Below are 15,380 nucleotides of genomic sequence, written 5' to 3'. Positions count from 1 at the left end.
CTCATTGCAAATGAGTGTTTGGACCACAGATTACGGGAGGGAGGTTCAGGTGTTCTGTGCAAGCTTGATATGGAGAAAGCATATGATCACGTGAACTGAGAATTTCTCTTATACTCGCTTGAGAGATGTGGTTTTGGGGATAGGTGGATTTCATGGATGCGTCATTGTATTTCAACCGTCCGGTTCTCAGTTCTGGTTAACTGCACACCGGCTGGTTTTTTCGATAGTTTGCAGGGTCTGTGGCAGGGAGATCCTCTCTCTCTTCTTTTTGTTATAGTTATAGAGGCTTTAACTAGGATGGTGCAGGCTGCTGTTGGGGGAGGGTTTTTATCTGGCTTTTAGGTGGGTAATGGTTCTGGTGGCCCTACTATCATCTCATACCTTCTTTTTGCCGATGATACGTTAGTTTTTTGCGAAGCAAATAGAAGTCATCCAAACTCAACGAGCACTGTTACTCTGCTTTGAAGCAGTGTCAGGGTTAATGGTGAATCTAGGCAAGTCTAAGATGATTCATGTGGGTGCAGTCTCTAATATTTACAGTTTAGCAAGCCTCCTGGATTGTAAGGTGTCTTTTTTCCCAATGAAATATCTGGGCCTTCCGTTGGGAGCAACTTTCAAGAATAGAGCTATATGAGATGGGGTGGTGGAGAAGATAGAGAATAAGTTTGCTAGCTGGAAATGGGTGTATTTATCAAAAGAGGGCCACCTCACTCTTATCAAGAGTATTCTCACTAACCTCTCCACTTATTTTTGTATCTTTGTTTCCTATGCCTATAGGGGTGGTAAACAGAATGGAGAAACTCTTTAAGGCGTTCTTATGGGGAGGCATGGGGGAGGAGAAAAAATTTCATTTGGTGAGTTGGAAGACTATATGTGGCTCAGTTGTGAATGGGGGGTTGGGTGCGTATAATTTGAGAACTTTTAATAAAACTTTACTAGGAAAATGGTTTTGGAGATATCATATGAAGGGGGGATCATTGTGGAAGTATATTATTGACGCTAGATATGGTATTGGGTTGGGTGGTTGGTGCTCTAATGAAGTGAGAAGGGGGTACGGTGTGGGATTATGAAAGTATATAAGGAAGGGGTGGTCATGCTTTGCAAATCAAATTCGTTTTGTAGTTGGTGAGGACAATCAAATCAGATTTTAGCGAGACGTATGGTGTGGAGATCAGGCATTGGAAAGGATTTTTCCGGCTCTATACTGTATTGCAGCTAATAGGGAGGCCTCAGTGGCAGACGTGCGGTTATTTTCTCATGGTACGCACTAGTGGAATTTTCTTTTTAATAGGAATTTCCATGATTGGGAATTACCTAGTATTTCAGTTTTTTTTCAGCTTATTATATTCCACGGAGACTCATATGGCATAGCAAGATAGGTTGAAGTGGAAGTCTAATAATCACAATATATGTACAGTTAAGGCGTATTATAGCATCTTGACAACACATCTGGACAATACTCCCTTCCCATGGAAGAATATTTGAAGAGTCTCGTGTGCCTTCTAAAGTAACTTTTCTTATTTGGAATGCTACTCTTAGGAAGATATTGACCACAGACAATTTGAGGAAGAGAGGTTGTGTAGTGTTGGATTGGTGCTACATGTGTAAGAAGAATGGAGAATCTGTGGACCATCTCTTGTTACACTGTGATGTAACAAGGGCATTATGGGATGAGATCTTTCAAAGGGTTGATGTTGCTTGGGCTATGCCTATGAGGGTGGTGGATTTGTTAGGTTGTTGGACAAAGATGCAAGACTGTCACCAAGTGGCAGCAGGGTGGAAGATGATTTCGTTGTACATAATGTGGTGTATTTAGACAGAAAGGAATGCGCATTGCTTTGAAGATAAGGAATGCGCATTGCTTCGAAAATAAGGAATGCACAATGACCGAGTTGAAGAATTTTTTTTCCACACTCCAATGTGTTGGTTTTCCACTATTGTATTGCATGGGGACAATGTTCAGGATTTCTTGTCTTTAATTTATCGGTTTTAGAATGTATTTAGGAGCACTTTTGTATACTTCTTGTGTAGGGCTATACTTATTTCATTCATATATATAATATCTATCTTTTACTGATCAAAAAAAAAAAAAATCAAGCTAAGGAGTTGGGAGGCTTAGAGCTCTAAAATCTTTACATAAATGTATTTTCATAAAATTTTCTAACATATAGCATTAATTGTGAATTTTAAAGAATGACTTAACAATCATAGAGACATATGGATGAAAGTCCTTACTTGTGACAGAAGTTGTCAAACATCAACCGTAGCTTATTGGATGTTGTGTAAATAAGGCCAATCTCCACCAAAGCTCCAAAAAGTTCTGGGCTGAAAGGATATATTTGCAGCCCCCGAGAGATCGACTCCCAGACTTTTGATAAGCTTGATTGCTCTTGATGTCTCTGAAGCATCCTCACATAAAAGTTGAACAAATATTCAAGCTGATAACTGTGGCTTCTTCTTTCTGTAATTTGCAATATTCGTGACAAAGCAACAAGTATAACTTGATAAATTGAATCATAGTGGGACAAAATGTCTAGATCCGTTATATGAATAAATTTAATTCCACCAGTGATGATGACAGTCAATTAAATACGACACCAAACGTTCAGCAAAATCAATCTCATTTTACTTGTGAGAAAAGTTGTAATAAAACTAAACATAAGACTAATTATTACTTGTGCTCTGTAGTAGTGCAAGTCAATGTTTTAATCATGCATATTTCAAACTTATAGTACGAAAAGAACAAAAACTTTTGCATTATTTCATTTTGCATTTGCTATATGTCCACAGTCCTACTTACTAAGATTTGCTGTATTTGTCCATGCCTCGTACTCCAACCCAAAAGGAGTTTCTTTCCATTTGAATCATTGAAACAAAAATCAAACCTTCTCTTTTCCTCATTACCTCTTTTTCATTCACTTGATTTTAAGCCAAAAAAAAAAAAAATTCCTTCAAGTCCTACCAATAATCACTTGGAGCCAAATCCTGAGGGGAAGTTTTTAACCACAAAATATGAGGTGTCAAAGCATTAATTGCTAAACATGAAGCCGGAACTATGATGAGGAACAAGAAACTGACTCTCACCAGAGAAAAACATATATATTTAACTATGAGAGAAAATGATAGAGATTGAAAAGGAGGCAATAAAGTGCAAGGCAAACAAAAATAACCTGGAAGCACGATTGCAAAAGCTTGGTCTAACACTTCAATACCAACAGCCCATCCAGAGGTCAACTCCTCAAATGAAGCTGCTGAACATATGAGAGCAATGGACGGATCATCTACAAGACCACGTGCCCAAGCAGATCTTATCATTCTTATTTTATCTTTAAACCCTTGGCGTGCTTTCAGAAGTTGCAAACTTGATGGTTGTCCTTTAAAGGGACTGTATGTTGCACCACTTCCTAAGCAAGACAAAATGTGCAGCGCACGAAATGATGAGTCACCACTATTGGCAAGCTCTGCCTCAGCATACCAAAGATAAAGAAGAGGAGCACTAGACCGTAGTTCCTGTTCCATTAAATAAATAAAGTTAATACAATATCTTATCCTGATAGCTTACACACCAAAAACTGAGTCATAACTTACGAATAAAATAACTTACAAAATGAAAATCCATGAAAGAAATTCGGATATCAACTTTAATGTGTAATTTCCAATTTTGCAATGAACGACTTGCACTATCTTAATGTGACATCATAAAATGAAAAGAATATCCAGATAGAAACAAAATGAAAAAGCAATATTTGAGTCATAATTATGAATACACTTGGTTAAGGGCAGAAAAAATATACCAAAGCACCAAATAGGGCAGAGATGTTTTAGAAACAGACCATTAACCAACATGGTCTCCCCCTTAGATAACATATTAGTTACTTCAAGTCTCATTGGCAGCATTGTGCACAATTTTTGGCCTAGCACAACATGCTATCTTGTAGGCGCATGGCAAATTATCAGCCAAATGCATATAAACAATAGGCTTCAGTCTGATATAATCATCAACTCTATTTACTCAGAATACTGACATGCAAATTAGTAGGAACCTAGAAAAAACATAAGGATAAAAGTTGTGTTCCATGATGTATGTAGCCTAGTGGGAAAACTAGTAGGCAAGACTGGCAAGTACAACCTGTCCAAAACCAGACTTAGTTTACTATCGATAAATGCATGCTACAAAGATCAGAAAAATAATCTAATTATTCTACAAACCCAAAAAAGAAAAATCATTTTTTGGCAAAACAAAAATTCAGCTTTTGGAGTAGCACAGTAGACTAGAATTTGCTTTCTGCCACAAAGAGACCATACCACTGGAAGCCCTTCAATTAATGACAGTGCCATGTCAAACACTCTTCTCGCATGATCAATATTCCCATAAACAGCCTCTCTTCGTGCATAAACTCCACATAGCAATACATCCTAACCCAACAAAGACCAAAAATTGACAAATTAATAAATATTGTCACTCACAGATAACCAAAATACTCAAGCAGACCAAGTAAAACCAAATTCCACGTGGCATTAAAGAGCAACATGATTCTCTCTTTAGAGAATCATACTGAAACTGAAAGAGCATCATACAGCAATCAGTTTCAATTAGACATAGCCACCTCAGTTTGAATTTTTAACAAAATACAAACAGAAAAAAGGATAATTGTATGCAGCCATCCCACTCTATGATCCAAACTTATATAATCTGTCTTGTACATAAATTAGGATATGAATTTTTTTTTTTATTATAAGTAATAATTTTTATTCAAAGAAAGAGGCATAAGCTCAAGTACACAGGACGTATACAAAGGAAAAAAAAAATTTATGCGTAAACAAGTATTATTGATCAAAGAATGGGCAAAAACTGCCAATTACAAAAGTCATATGCCCTATCTAAGTAGGCGCATTAGAAACTAAGAAATCATGAAGGTCCATGCCATTAAAGTCCACAGCAATGGCCCAAGTACAAAGAGTTCTAAAAAAGAAAACTTTTAGCTCCGCCATCGATCTCTCTTTGTCCTCAAACGTCCGCTCATTGCGCTCTTGCCACAAGCACCACATAATACAGATATGGATCATCTTCCAAACTGCTTTGATCTGTTGCATGCCTCGAATAGAAGTCCAACACGCCTATGTTTCCACCACGGTCTCCGGCATAGCCCACACTAAGTCCGTTCTTTTGAAAACCTCATTCCAAAGAGTCCTAGCTACCTTACAATGTAAAAGAAGATGATTCACCGACTCACCCCCTCTTTTACACATGCAACACTAATCTGCAATGATTACCCTCCTCTTTCTCAGATTATCCGTGGTAAGAATATTGCCTAAGGAGGCTGTCCACACAAAAAATTAAGCTATGGGGGGTGCCTTGTCCCGCCAAAGCCTTCTCCAAGGAAACTGTGTATCAAGTTCTTGTGTGAGGACCTTATAAAAGGAACAAACAGTGAACACCCCTCTCCCTGCAAGAATCCACCACAAACCATCTTCATGCTGGATGTTCGGATGAAAGGAATATAAGAGACTATAAAAATCTACAAAACTCCCCATCTCCCAATCCTGTGCCGCCCGGTAGAAATTGATATTCCAGTGAATACGCCCTCCCGAGATTCCCATGACCTCAGCCACTGTGGCATCTTTGGCACTTGTAATCTGGAAAAGTAAAGGAAACAAATCTTGTAGAGCACTGTTACCACACCAAACATCCTTCCAAAATCTAATCCTAGAACTTGTACCCAACTGGAACCTAGTATGATGATGGAAGACCTCCCACCCTCTTTTTATATGCTTCCATAGCCCCACTCCATAAGCCCCTCTAACTTGTCTAGGTATACAAAAAAAATACCTACAACTTCCAGAAACAAAAAGAAAACTAACACCAGAAAACTAAAACAGATTCAGAAAATTATCCACCATTACGTAAGCTTTAGCCCAAAAACCCAAAGTACTCAAGAAAAAATCCCTAAGATCTCCCAAAGAACGTTCTTTATCTTCGAAGCATCTCCCATTTCTTTCAAGCCATATGCACCACATAAGACAAGGAGGAATCATCTTCCAAACACTCGCCGCCTTCTTACAGCCCTTCAAACCCTTCCACCCTACCTATAAATCCACCACTTCTCTAGGCATTACCCAATGTAAACCTGTCCAGCTCAAAGCCTCATTCAACAAGAATCTTGTCACTTCACAGTGAAGAAAAAGATGATTTACTGATTCTCCATCCCTTTTGCACATAACACACACCAATCAGCAATAAACAATCCTCTCCTAAGATTATCAATTGTCAAAACTTTGCCCAAAGAAGCCACCCAACAGAAAAAAGCAACCTTGGTATGAACTTTTATTAACCAAATACTTTTCCAAGGGAATACACAACTACTATGGCTTGACAAAATTCTGTAATAAGATGAAACTGAAAAGTTAGCATTTCCAGCAGGAATCCACACCATGCTATCCTCTCTTTCAAGCACGAACTTTGAGCTGTAAAGTTTAACCGGCAATGCCTTAACTTCATACACTTCCCAATCATTAACATCCCTTTTAAAAATAACATTCCATTCAACCTTATTATTACTGCTGCAGAAAAAAAATCACAAACAGCTGCATTTTGATCCCTTGCAATTCTGAAAAGGGCAGGAAATTCCAGCTTGAGAGCAGTATCCCCCACACCATAGATCATGCCAAAAGAGTATCCTCTTTCCATCTCCCACCTTCAATCTGAAATTATTGGAGAAGGAATCCCATCCTTTTCTAATAAATTTCCATAAACTCACCCCGTAAGCTCCACTAGATTCTTTAGAACACCAACCTCCCCACATACTTCCATATTTCATATCTATCACTTCCATATGAAATTATAGCACCCAAATTAAATCATGCCTCTGATATTGCAATGCTTAGACCACAACACTAGGGTGGGATGAGAATTATTTGGATCATAAAAAAATTTAAAAAAAAAAAAAAAACTAGGTTCTTATTCTGAGTCCCTGATGCTACAACTTCACGAAATATTAAGAGAGATCATTTAAATACTGAACGAAGTGTGCCTTCCACTTCATTCACATTAATCTTAGCTCCAAGGACATCAAAAAGGGTAAATTTTAGGAAAGTAACTTCTTTTTTTAGTTGAAAGGTTGTTTGGTTCATGAATGCTTAATATGCCTTCTGTTCAAATTTTTGTATTTAGCAATAAACAAAAGCTAACTTGCACAGGAAGTCATAAATCCAATAGAAAATCAAGTTTACGCTGATTCCTGATGGATTTAGTACAACCATGATCAAATAAGCAAGCATGCAATAGATAACCAATCATTTTGGATAAAAGCTGCCAAGTACTATAGAAAATACATTAATATTACCACAGATAAAAAAAAAAATTACACTTTGAGACCACTCTAGCCAACTAAAAAGCAATTTGAGTGATGACCACATCAATAAGATATGTGATGACCACATAAAAAGATATCGCACAAGACTACAAACATAAACTAAGTATAGAGGCTCACCTGTTGGACTTATATATCAATATTCTAGGCAAATCCATAATAAATCAAGACAGACTACAAAGATACGAAGCAAATGAGAGATATTTGCAAAGCAAAGAATTAGATTTGCATTCCTATCACTATTGGGTCTATTTTTCTTACTAGTAAGAGAAAATAATCAAATTTCATAAAGGTCTCAGTTTTACAATGACACAAAACTTCAAACCCCTTTCTTCAGAAAACAGTTATTGCGATTGATACCTACAGAAATCTCACCAAACAGACCAAAGTACTTCAACCCTTCAGTACTTTGGTATTTCTACGAGTTTTAAAGCAATCCCAGTGAAATAATAGCATAGTGGGTGTCAAAACTGAAAAGAAACTGAATTTTTTGTTTTTTATTTACTTTTTTTCTTTTTGCAGATGGATGGAATATAATGATGAATACCTGTCGATCACTTTTTAACAGACCCTTCGCCAGGGTTCGACACGGGGTATCTGAACTGCTACAAGAATTCATTTTTGTAACAGATAGCTCTTCAGCAACTAATGCAGCTTCTTCCAGGATGTAATTACGTGGAAAAACATTTAAACAAAGTAAAGTAGCATTGCGAAGAAATTTCATCTTGTCGGTCCTAGGGATCTCATTGGAGCTGCCCAAAAGCACTTCCAAACTGAAACTATTCAAACCGCTCTCTGTTTTGGTTAAAGCATCCTGAACCCATCTCAAAGGCTGTAACATCGAATTTGGCAATGCCTCTAAGCTGAGGATTTTGTCAGTCCAACTAGAACTGTTTGTGCAAATGCTGGCAGGGGAACGAAAATTGAATGTCACTAATTTGTTAATCTAAAGATAAAGAGCATATAGGAAACAGAATACTGACTTCTTTTCAGTTGCATGCATAAGAACACAGAAACCTAGGAAGTCCTCAATTTAATTCTAATTTCCTTTTTTATTAGTAATTTACAGACAGTTAGTGGTGTTTCAACTCACGATCCCAGCCTCCATCTGATTCTTATGCATGGAGAAGGTGACATGCGAAACACTTTTGTTTGCCACTTTATAGGAGAACAGGAATCATTCAAGACAGCATATGACTTATCTAAGACCATAGAGCCTTTTCTTCTTATTTTTAGAGTCAATTGTTGCTTTTGTTACAGATGTGAATCGCCAAAATCATGAGCAAATGGGCTGAAATATGAAATGATATGAATGAAATTGGGGGTACCTAGTGAATGGCTGTTCTAGAGGACTGAGGTTTTCATAGACAACTAGAATATTTTCTTGTAAACACAGTACAGTTCACATCTGAAACAGCTCATCAGATGGACTTCTATAAGTTCTATCTTCTTTCTAGTCTACTAGAATGTAATTAGGTGCCTCTCTTAGTATATTTCCTGTGTACTTGGGCGTTGCCTAATTTCATTCACATCAATAAAGATTATTACTTATCAAAAAAAAAAAAGTTCTATTATTGAGTGGTTCTGGAGGGTATTAGCAATACTGGTAAGGCTTTGTTTGTTTTGACCTTAAACATTTTCAGGATAATGGTTTATGTAGTTTCCTGCTACTAGTGCAAGTGAAATTGCTAATCCAAGGAAAAACTTCTCATACTCAACAGAAAATCATACCTAAAGAGGCAGAAAACAGGTTACATTTTAATTTCAGCACCAAGCCTATACCCCCCTCCACCAACCTCCGGCACACTGTTGCCACCACCACCTCTCTCCCCATCCCCGACTTCCCTGCCACCGCCATGACTCATTCACCTCCTCCCTTCACTCTACTTCTTTTCCCACCACAACCACTACTGCCTATGGCTTTTGATGCAACCAAACACTAGAAAATAATTTCTAGCTCTCAATCAAACTACAGAACGCAAATCATTTCCCTTAAATTCTGCTAAATACTCCCTGTTGGTCTAATGTCAAGCTTACCAGGAAATGGATTAAGTGACAAAAAAAAGGATTAAAAAACTATAATATCCTAGACACATCTATTAGAAATTGGAGTGCAATTTATCAAAAGAAAAAATAGAAATTGGTGTGACAAACATTTGAACACAAACAGACTAGTCCAACAATTATAAAAGTGCATGTTAATAAGGGTGACATGCAATTTGAAAGTTAATTAATTGTCTACCATTTGTGTAGTTTCACACAAAGCAAGCACTAGTCAAATATAAACATAACTGTAGTGTGTGCAAGACAAGTGTGTTGTATTTAGATGTGTCCTTTTCAGAATTTCAATAAGATGTGTCTAAATTCCATCTTCATGGTGCCTGTTATCATAGCTTACAAATAGATCAGGCACCGCAAAATATAATTAAAACCATCTGTCTACTCCTCTCTTCTTCATTTTCTAATCAACCTATCGAAGACATATAGCAACCAGCAGGAATGTCACTATAGAGTCTCTGTCAATATCACCCACAATCTATCAATGTGCCAACCACACCACCTAAGTGAATACAATGTTTATCAAGACTCCTGACAAAAGTTTTCCAACTCCACCCCCAAAAAGACAAACAAAACAAAAGGATTAGCTCAACATGCCAAACTGATTATCTTGTCCACTTTTGAGAAGTAGAACTTGTGACTGCTTGCTTTCTAAATTTCACCGAGAGTTTCCAAGATTTTGGAGGGTTATTTCACAACATATTTCTTCCAATAATAGCCAATCTAGATCATTTGTCCATGGCAATGCAGTCACAAGAATTAAGACTTAATTAATAATTGATATCTGATGAAGGTCTACAACTCATTCTTAGAAGAAATTTTAATTATGGATCAGAGAGTTATTAAATGTCAATAAAGGACGTTGTATGCCATAAAGTAAAATAATTTGTCTCATATTGCTTATCCACCTTAAAACATGCAACTTCTTTTTTTTTTACAAGTACAAAACATGCAACTTTTTAAGAGGACATCATTTAATGTGTTGTCTTAAAAAAAAAGTTAGCACATTCCAAAAGCACCTGTATTAGTTTAAAGTCAAATAAAAAAGGAGTTTAGACTTTTCAAACTAGTTAGAAAAGTTATTAAAATTGATCCATTGATGTTATAAAGTGGACCTTATCTTACAAAATCCCAAAATAGGATAATTGTTTTTAAGTGTCCCAAAATAGAATAATGGACAAACAATATGAGACGAAGGCAATATACAAAAGGCAAATTAACAAATTCAGACTCTCTTGACCTTTTCATATGCTCTTTGCATTTATGATATGATTGCCACATGGTATTAGATTCCCAATCTTTTCCCTAACCCTAATTTCATTTCTTGCCTTCGGGCACGGATATACAAATTTCTCCTTCCTTGATATAAGGAATGAATTTGAAATGTTCTACCTGTATTCTTTTTCTTATCTCCTTCCTTTGTATCACCCTTGAAATGAATTTGAATGAATTTAAACCTTCTTCTCTTTTACCTTGCTAATAATTTAAAACTTTTACGGCAAATCCAACTTTCAAACAGCAAAATAATGTAACAATCAAACCTGATAAACCCATTTAAACCATTTAATTATGCCAAGTGTTTGTTGTTCTAGCTGTTTACCAAAACTAGGGAGCCCTTGTGGAAAATTTTGGCCCATAACAGAAGCATGTATTCTAGTCTAACATATTAGCTAGAAAAGTTCTAAGAACTGGGACAAGAAAGAATATAAGTTACTAAATTCATATGCAAAAATAATTTTTTTTTCTGGGGAGAACATAAAAACAATAATGGCAAGGAAATAAACAAATACAAATCAAGCCTGAATAGGAACAAAAATAGATGAAGAAAATAGGTCTGGTATACATAAAGAACTTACTATTGAGATATCTTCCCACCAAAGAAATCAATGAATTGGTATACTAGAGATAAGCGAGCCTCTCCTGAGCTTAATGAAAACAAGTACTCACTGACATCTTCATACAATATAACTCTCAAAAGTTGCTCATCTACTTCTCTATCAGGTGTCCCATCACTATGATAGCCTGCAGATGTTTCATGGTCAAATTCAATTTCAAAATGAGGCATAATAATCTTAGTGAAGCTCTGTTGCGGTCAGTCTCGCAGAACACTAAACACACATAGAAAGGGGGTGTGTGTGTGTGCGTGTGCGTGTGTGTGTGTGTGTGTGTGAGAGAGAGAGAGAGAGAGAGACCAGATTTCCCACGAACAGGCATCCATTGATCACAGTCCCTTGATGACTCTTCTTCTGACCATCTAGTCCAAGTTGAAGTGTCTTTAACCTCACAACTAGCCTCAGCTTCAACATCAATGCCTAGTTTCTTGAGCAAAGCTTCAGTTTCATCCTCCTGCTCGATATCTTCATTCTCAAATTCCTCTTGAAGCTCCTCATCAGCCAAGCCATTATTGGCTGCATCTCCTAAATTTACAGAACTATCCTTATCTTTGGATAGAGGCTCCAACCAACCTGTCCAACCACCTTTTTCATCATCAGATGAGACCTCTTTGACAATTTTTTGCCTATTCTCCTCCTCTTTTTCTAACCATGTTGACCAACCAAGGGCCCCATCTTCTCCAACTCTGGCACCATCACTATTCCAAAAGTGCTCAAACAGTCTCCTTTTACTCTGCTCAGTCAGGAGTAAAGAAGGAGAAAACAAACTAAACTCGATTTCAGCCTGAAATAAAGCAGTAGACAACTCCAGGTAGCCAGCCTGCCACTCAAACCTGCAAAGACTGAGGAATATATCAACAAGACCAAGTTCTATCTGAACGGTTGCAGCATCTGGAGAAAGCTTCTCTGCAGATTGGTGAACCTGCAATAAAAAGAGAACACATGAAAAAAAAAAAAAAAAGAAGATATTAGGAGACCCAAATATGCCCCTAGGAAGTTAAAACCGATGACATGAAAATAAAGAGAAGAAAAACAATGATACTTCAAAGTCTCAAGAAATCTAATTCAAAACCTCCTGCATGTTGAGAAAACAATCTACATGCCTCTATAACTTGAAGAAGGTAAATTTTTATTAAATGATTGGTAAAATAAAAGGTGGAGCGCAAATTGGCTTCTTGGAAGAGGTTGTATTTCTCGAAAGGTGGTAAGCTCACTATGATTAAAAGTACTCTTTCTAACCTACCCACTTATTTTTTGTCCTTGCTTCCGCTCCTAACAAAGGTTGCTATCCGTATTGAGAAGCTATAACAAGACTTCTTGTGGAGTGGATTGGGGGAAGAGTTCAAATTTCATCTGGTTAATTGGTTAACTGTCTGTACTCCAATTTCTGGGGGTAGATTGGGGATTTACAACTTGATGAAATTCAATCAAACCTTGTTGGGTAAATGGGTGTGCAGGTACCAACACAAAAGGGGGGCATTATGGAAGTCTGTTATAGATTCACAGTTTGGGGAGGCTTGGGGAGAATGTTGCTTGAATGAGGTACGCGGCTCATATGAGATGGGTTTGTAGAAATACATTAGGAGACATTGGGAGATCTTCCGAAGACATGAACATATTGTGGTGGACAACAGCTCTCGTGTCAGATTTTGGTATGACAAACAGTGTGGTAAACGAAGCCTCCAAGACACCTTCCCTGCCATTCTTGAGCTCGCACGAAGAAATGATGTAGCGATAGCCGATCTCTTGATCTTTTTCCAGTGGCTTCCCATAATGGAATATTGATTTCATTATGGCAGCCCAATATTGGGAGTTGGAGACTATCATAGAGTTCTATGCTGCATCGTATTCTGTAAGCATGACTAAGGGTACCATCAATAAGATGAATTGGAGCCACTCCAAGAAAGGTAGATTCACTGTCAAATCGTTCTACCACATTCTAATGAGCCCTAGAATGACCATGTTCCCATGGAAGAGTATATGGCAAATGAAAGCTCCTTCAAAAGCAGTTTTTTTTCGTATGGACAAGATCCTCACCACAAATAATTTAAGAAAACGCCGGGTAATGGTGTTGGACTAGTGTTGTATGTATAAGAAGAATGGTGAATCAGTAGATCATTTGCTTTTACAATGCAAGGTGACCAAGACCATGTGGGATGATTTTTTCGCAGAATTGGATTGTCATGGGTCATGACTCTTAGGGCTGGTTTGGGGCATAAAACAAAACATAAAATTCTCATCTCATCTCATCTCATCATTACACCTTTTTCAAATCCTCATACAAAATATAATAAACAATTCAACTTTTTCAAATCTCAATACACATTTTTCAAATCCCAAAACAATAATAATATTAAAACTTAATATTTTAAACTTCAAAATAAAACACAAAATTCTCATCTCACCCCCCAAACCTACCCTTAGGCTTCGTTTGGAAAGCAAACTCATCTCAACTCATTATTACAACTTTTTCAAATCCCAATACAAAATATAATAAACAATTCAACTTTTTCAAATTCTAAAAAAATAATAATAATAATAATAAATAATATTCTAACAATATTTTATCATCTCAACTCAACTCAGTTTAACATCCAAACGCATTCTTAGAATGGTGGACTTCCTTGCAAGCTAGAGAGGCCTTCAAGGTAACTCACAAGTGCCAGCCATCTGGAGAATGGTTCCTCTATGTATGTGTTGGTGTATTTGGAGGGAAAGAAATGATAGAAGCTACGAAGATCTCGAGAGAACAATGGATGAGCTTAAAGTTTTATTTTTTAAATCATTTTTCTTATGGGTGGGGGCCATTGTTTGTAATGGGCTAAATGTCCATAATTTTCTCATTTCGATTGTAAACTCTAACTAGGTGCTTCTCATGTGTACTCCCTGTGTACTTGGGTTTGCCAATTTCTATGAATAAAACTTCTTGATTACCTATAAAAAAAAGTCTTTCAATACACAAACATATAGGAAGCTGTTTATCAAGCATCGCATGAAAGTCTGTTTTAAGTTATTTCATTACCAATGTATCGGTGCACCTAATAGTTATGAAGTTGTGAAGCAGAATCCTTAGAAATTCAGTATTATAGTCAACTTTCTTGATGGGTCCTTGGTTGGTATTTGATATATAGAAAGTATGGGATCTTGAAGATGTTTGAGCAACTAAAATCTGAAATCAAAGTTGCGGAAATTTATAGCAACAGATTGTTTGATACATAGTTGAAAAAAAATGCTCGGGCAGAAGAATGGAACAGTATAAAAAAGTATGGGATCTTGATGACATTTGAGCAACTCAAATCTGAAATAAAGGTTGCAGGAAATTTATTCCAACAGGTTGTTTGATACAAAGTTGAAAAAAAAAATTGCTCAGGCAGAAGAAAATTCGAGCGTAAGCCAAAGAAGATTATTTCATCGGCAATCACACCTAGGTTCGGCATGACAGATTTAGATGAGTTTTCTGGCACCAAACTCATACCAGGGAATGGATCATGCAGACCTGGATAACTTATTTATAAATTATTTGGTACCTGCAAATTTAGATAACTTTCTGATATCCAAATGCAAAAAAAATTGTAAAGATGCATTGTAGCTAGCTTTTGAAAATGGGGCCAATAAAGAATATTAAGCTTACAACAACGTTTTAGTTCATGTACAGGCCAACTAATGATCGTAAATGAAGATTGAACCTAATCAATGTGTGGGCCCTTACATGCTCATAGAGAAGAGGGACACAAGACTTTAATAAAAGACAACTAGGTCAAAAAAGGCTCTGATACCATGTTAGGAACCAATTATTCCAAAATGATTTGTGAATAGTAATAAAATGGTTTGAGTTATAATGTTTTATGGGGTTTTGAAAAAAGAGAGAGCAAAAGTTGAACAAAAATATTATAAAATTAAAATATTGTTATAATATAATTTTTTAATATTATATTTGTTTTAGGATTTGAAAAGGTTAAATTGTTTTTTGTATTTTGTTTGGAAGTTTGGGAAAGTGATAATGATTAATTTGAAAAGGTTGTAATAATTAGTTTGAAAGTGTTTGTGTTTAAGTGATGTT

General features: G+C 36.6%; 2 protein-coding genes across 3 annotated transcripts in view; one reads left to right on the top strand and one right to left on the bottom strand.

The window, feature by feature from the left end:
- The window catches only part of LOC109002175 (calpain-type cysteine protease DEK1-like), an 88,960-nt gene that overhangs the window by 47,884 nt on the left and 25,696 nt on the right, over positions 1-15,380 (top strand). The gene's annotated exons all lie outside the window — the stretch shown is intronic.
- Positions 2,232-13,111, bottom strand: LOC118348493 (nuclear exosome regulator NRDE2-like). The gene is made up of 7 exons (XM_035690320.1): positions 12,899-13,111; positions 11,621-12,242; positions 11,285-11,450; positions 7,918-8,275; positions 4,306-4,416; positions 3,171-3,510; positions 2,232-2,461 (listed from the first exon to the last, which is right to left on the bottom strand). The coding sequence occupies exons 1-7, from the start codon at positions 13,109-13,111 to the stop codon at positions 2,232-2,234; spliced, it is 2,040 nt and encodes a 679-aa protein (XP_035546213.1).

The sequence above is a fragment of the Juglans regia genome, chromosome 5 (assembly GCF_001411555.2).
Source record: "Juglans regia cultivar Chandler chromosome 5, Walnut 2.0, whole genome shotgun sequence".
NCBI classification, from domain to species: Eukaryota; Viridiplantae; Streptophyta; class Magnoliopsida; order Fagales; family Juglandaceae; genus Juglans; species Juglans regia.
This window is presented reverse-complemented; position numbering and strand designations above follow the sequence as displayed.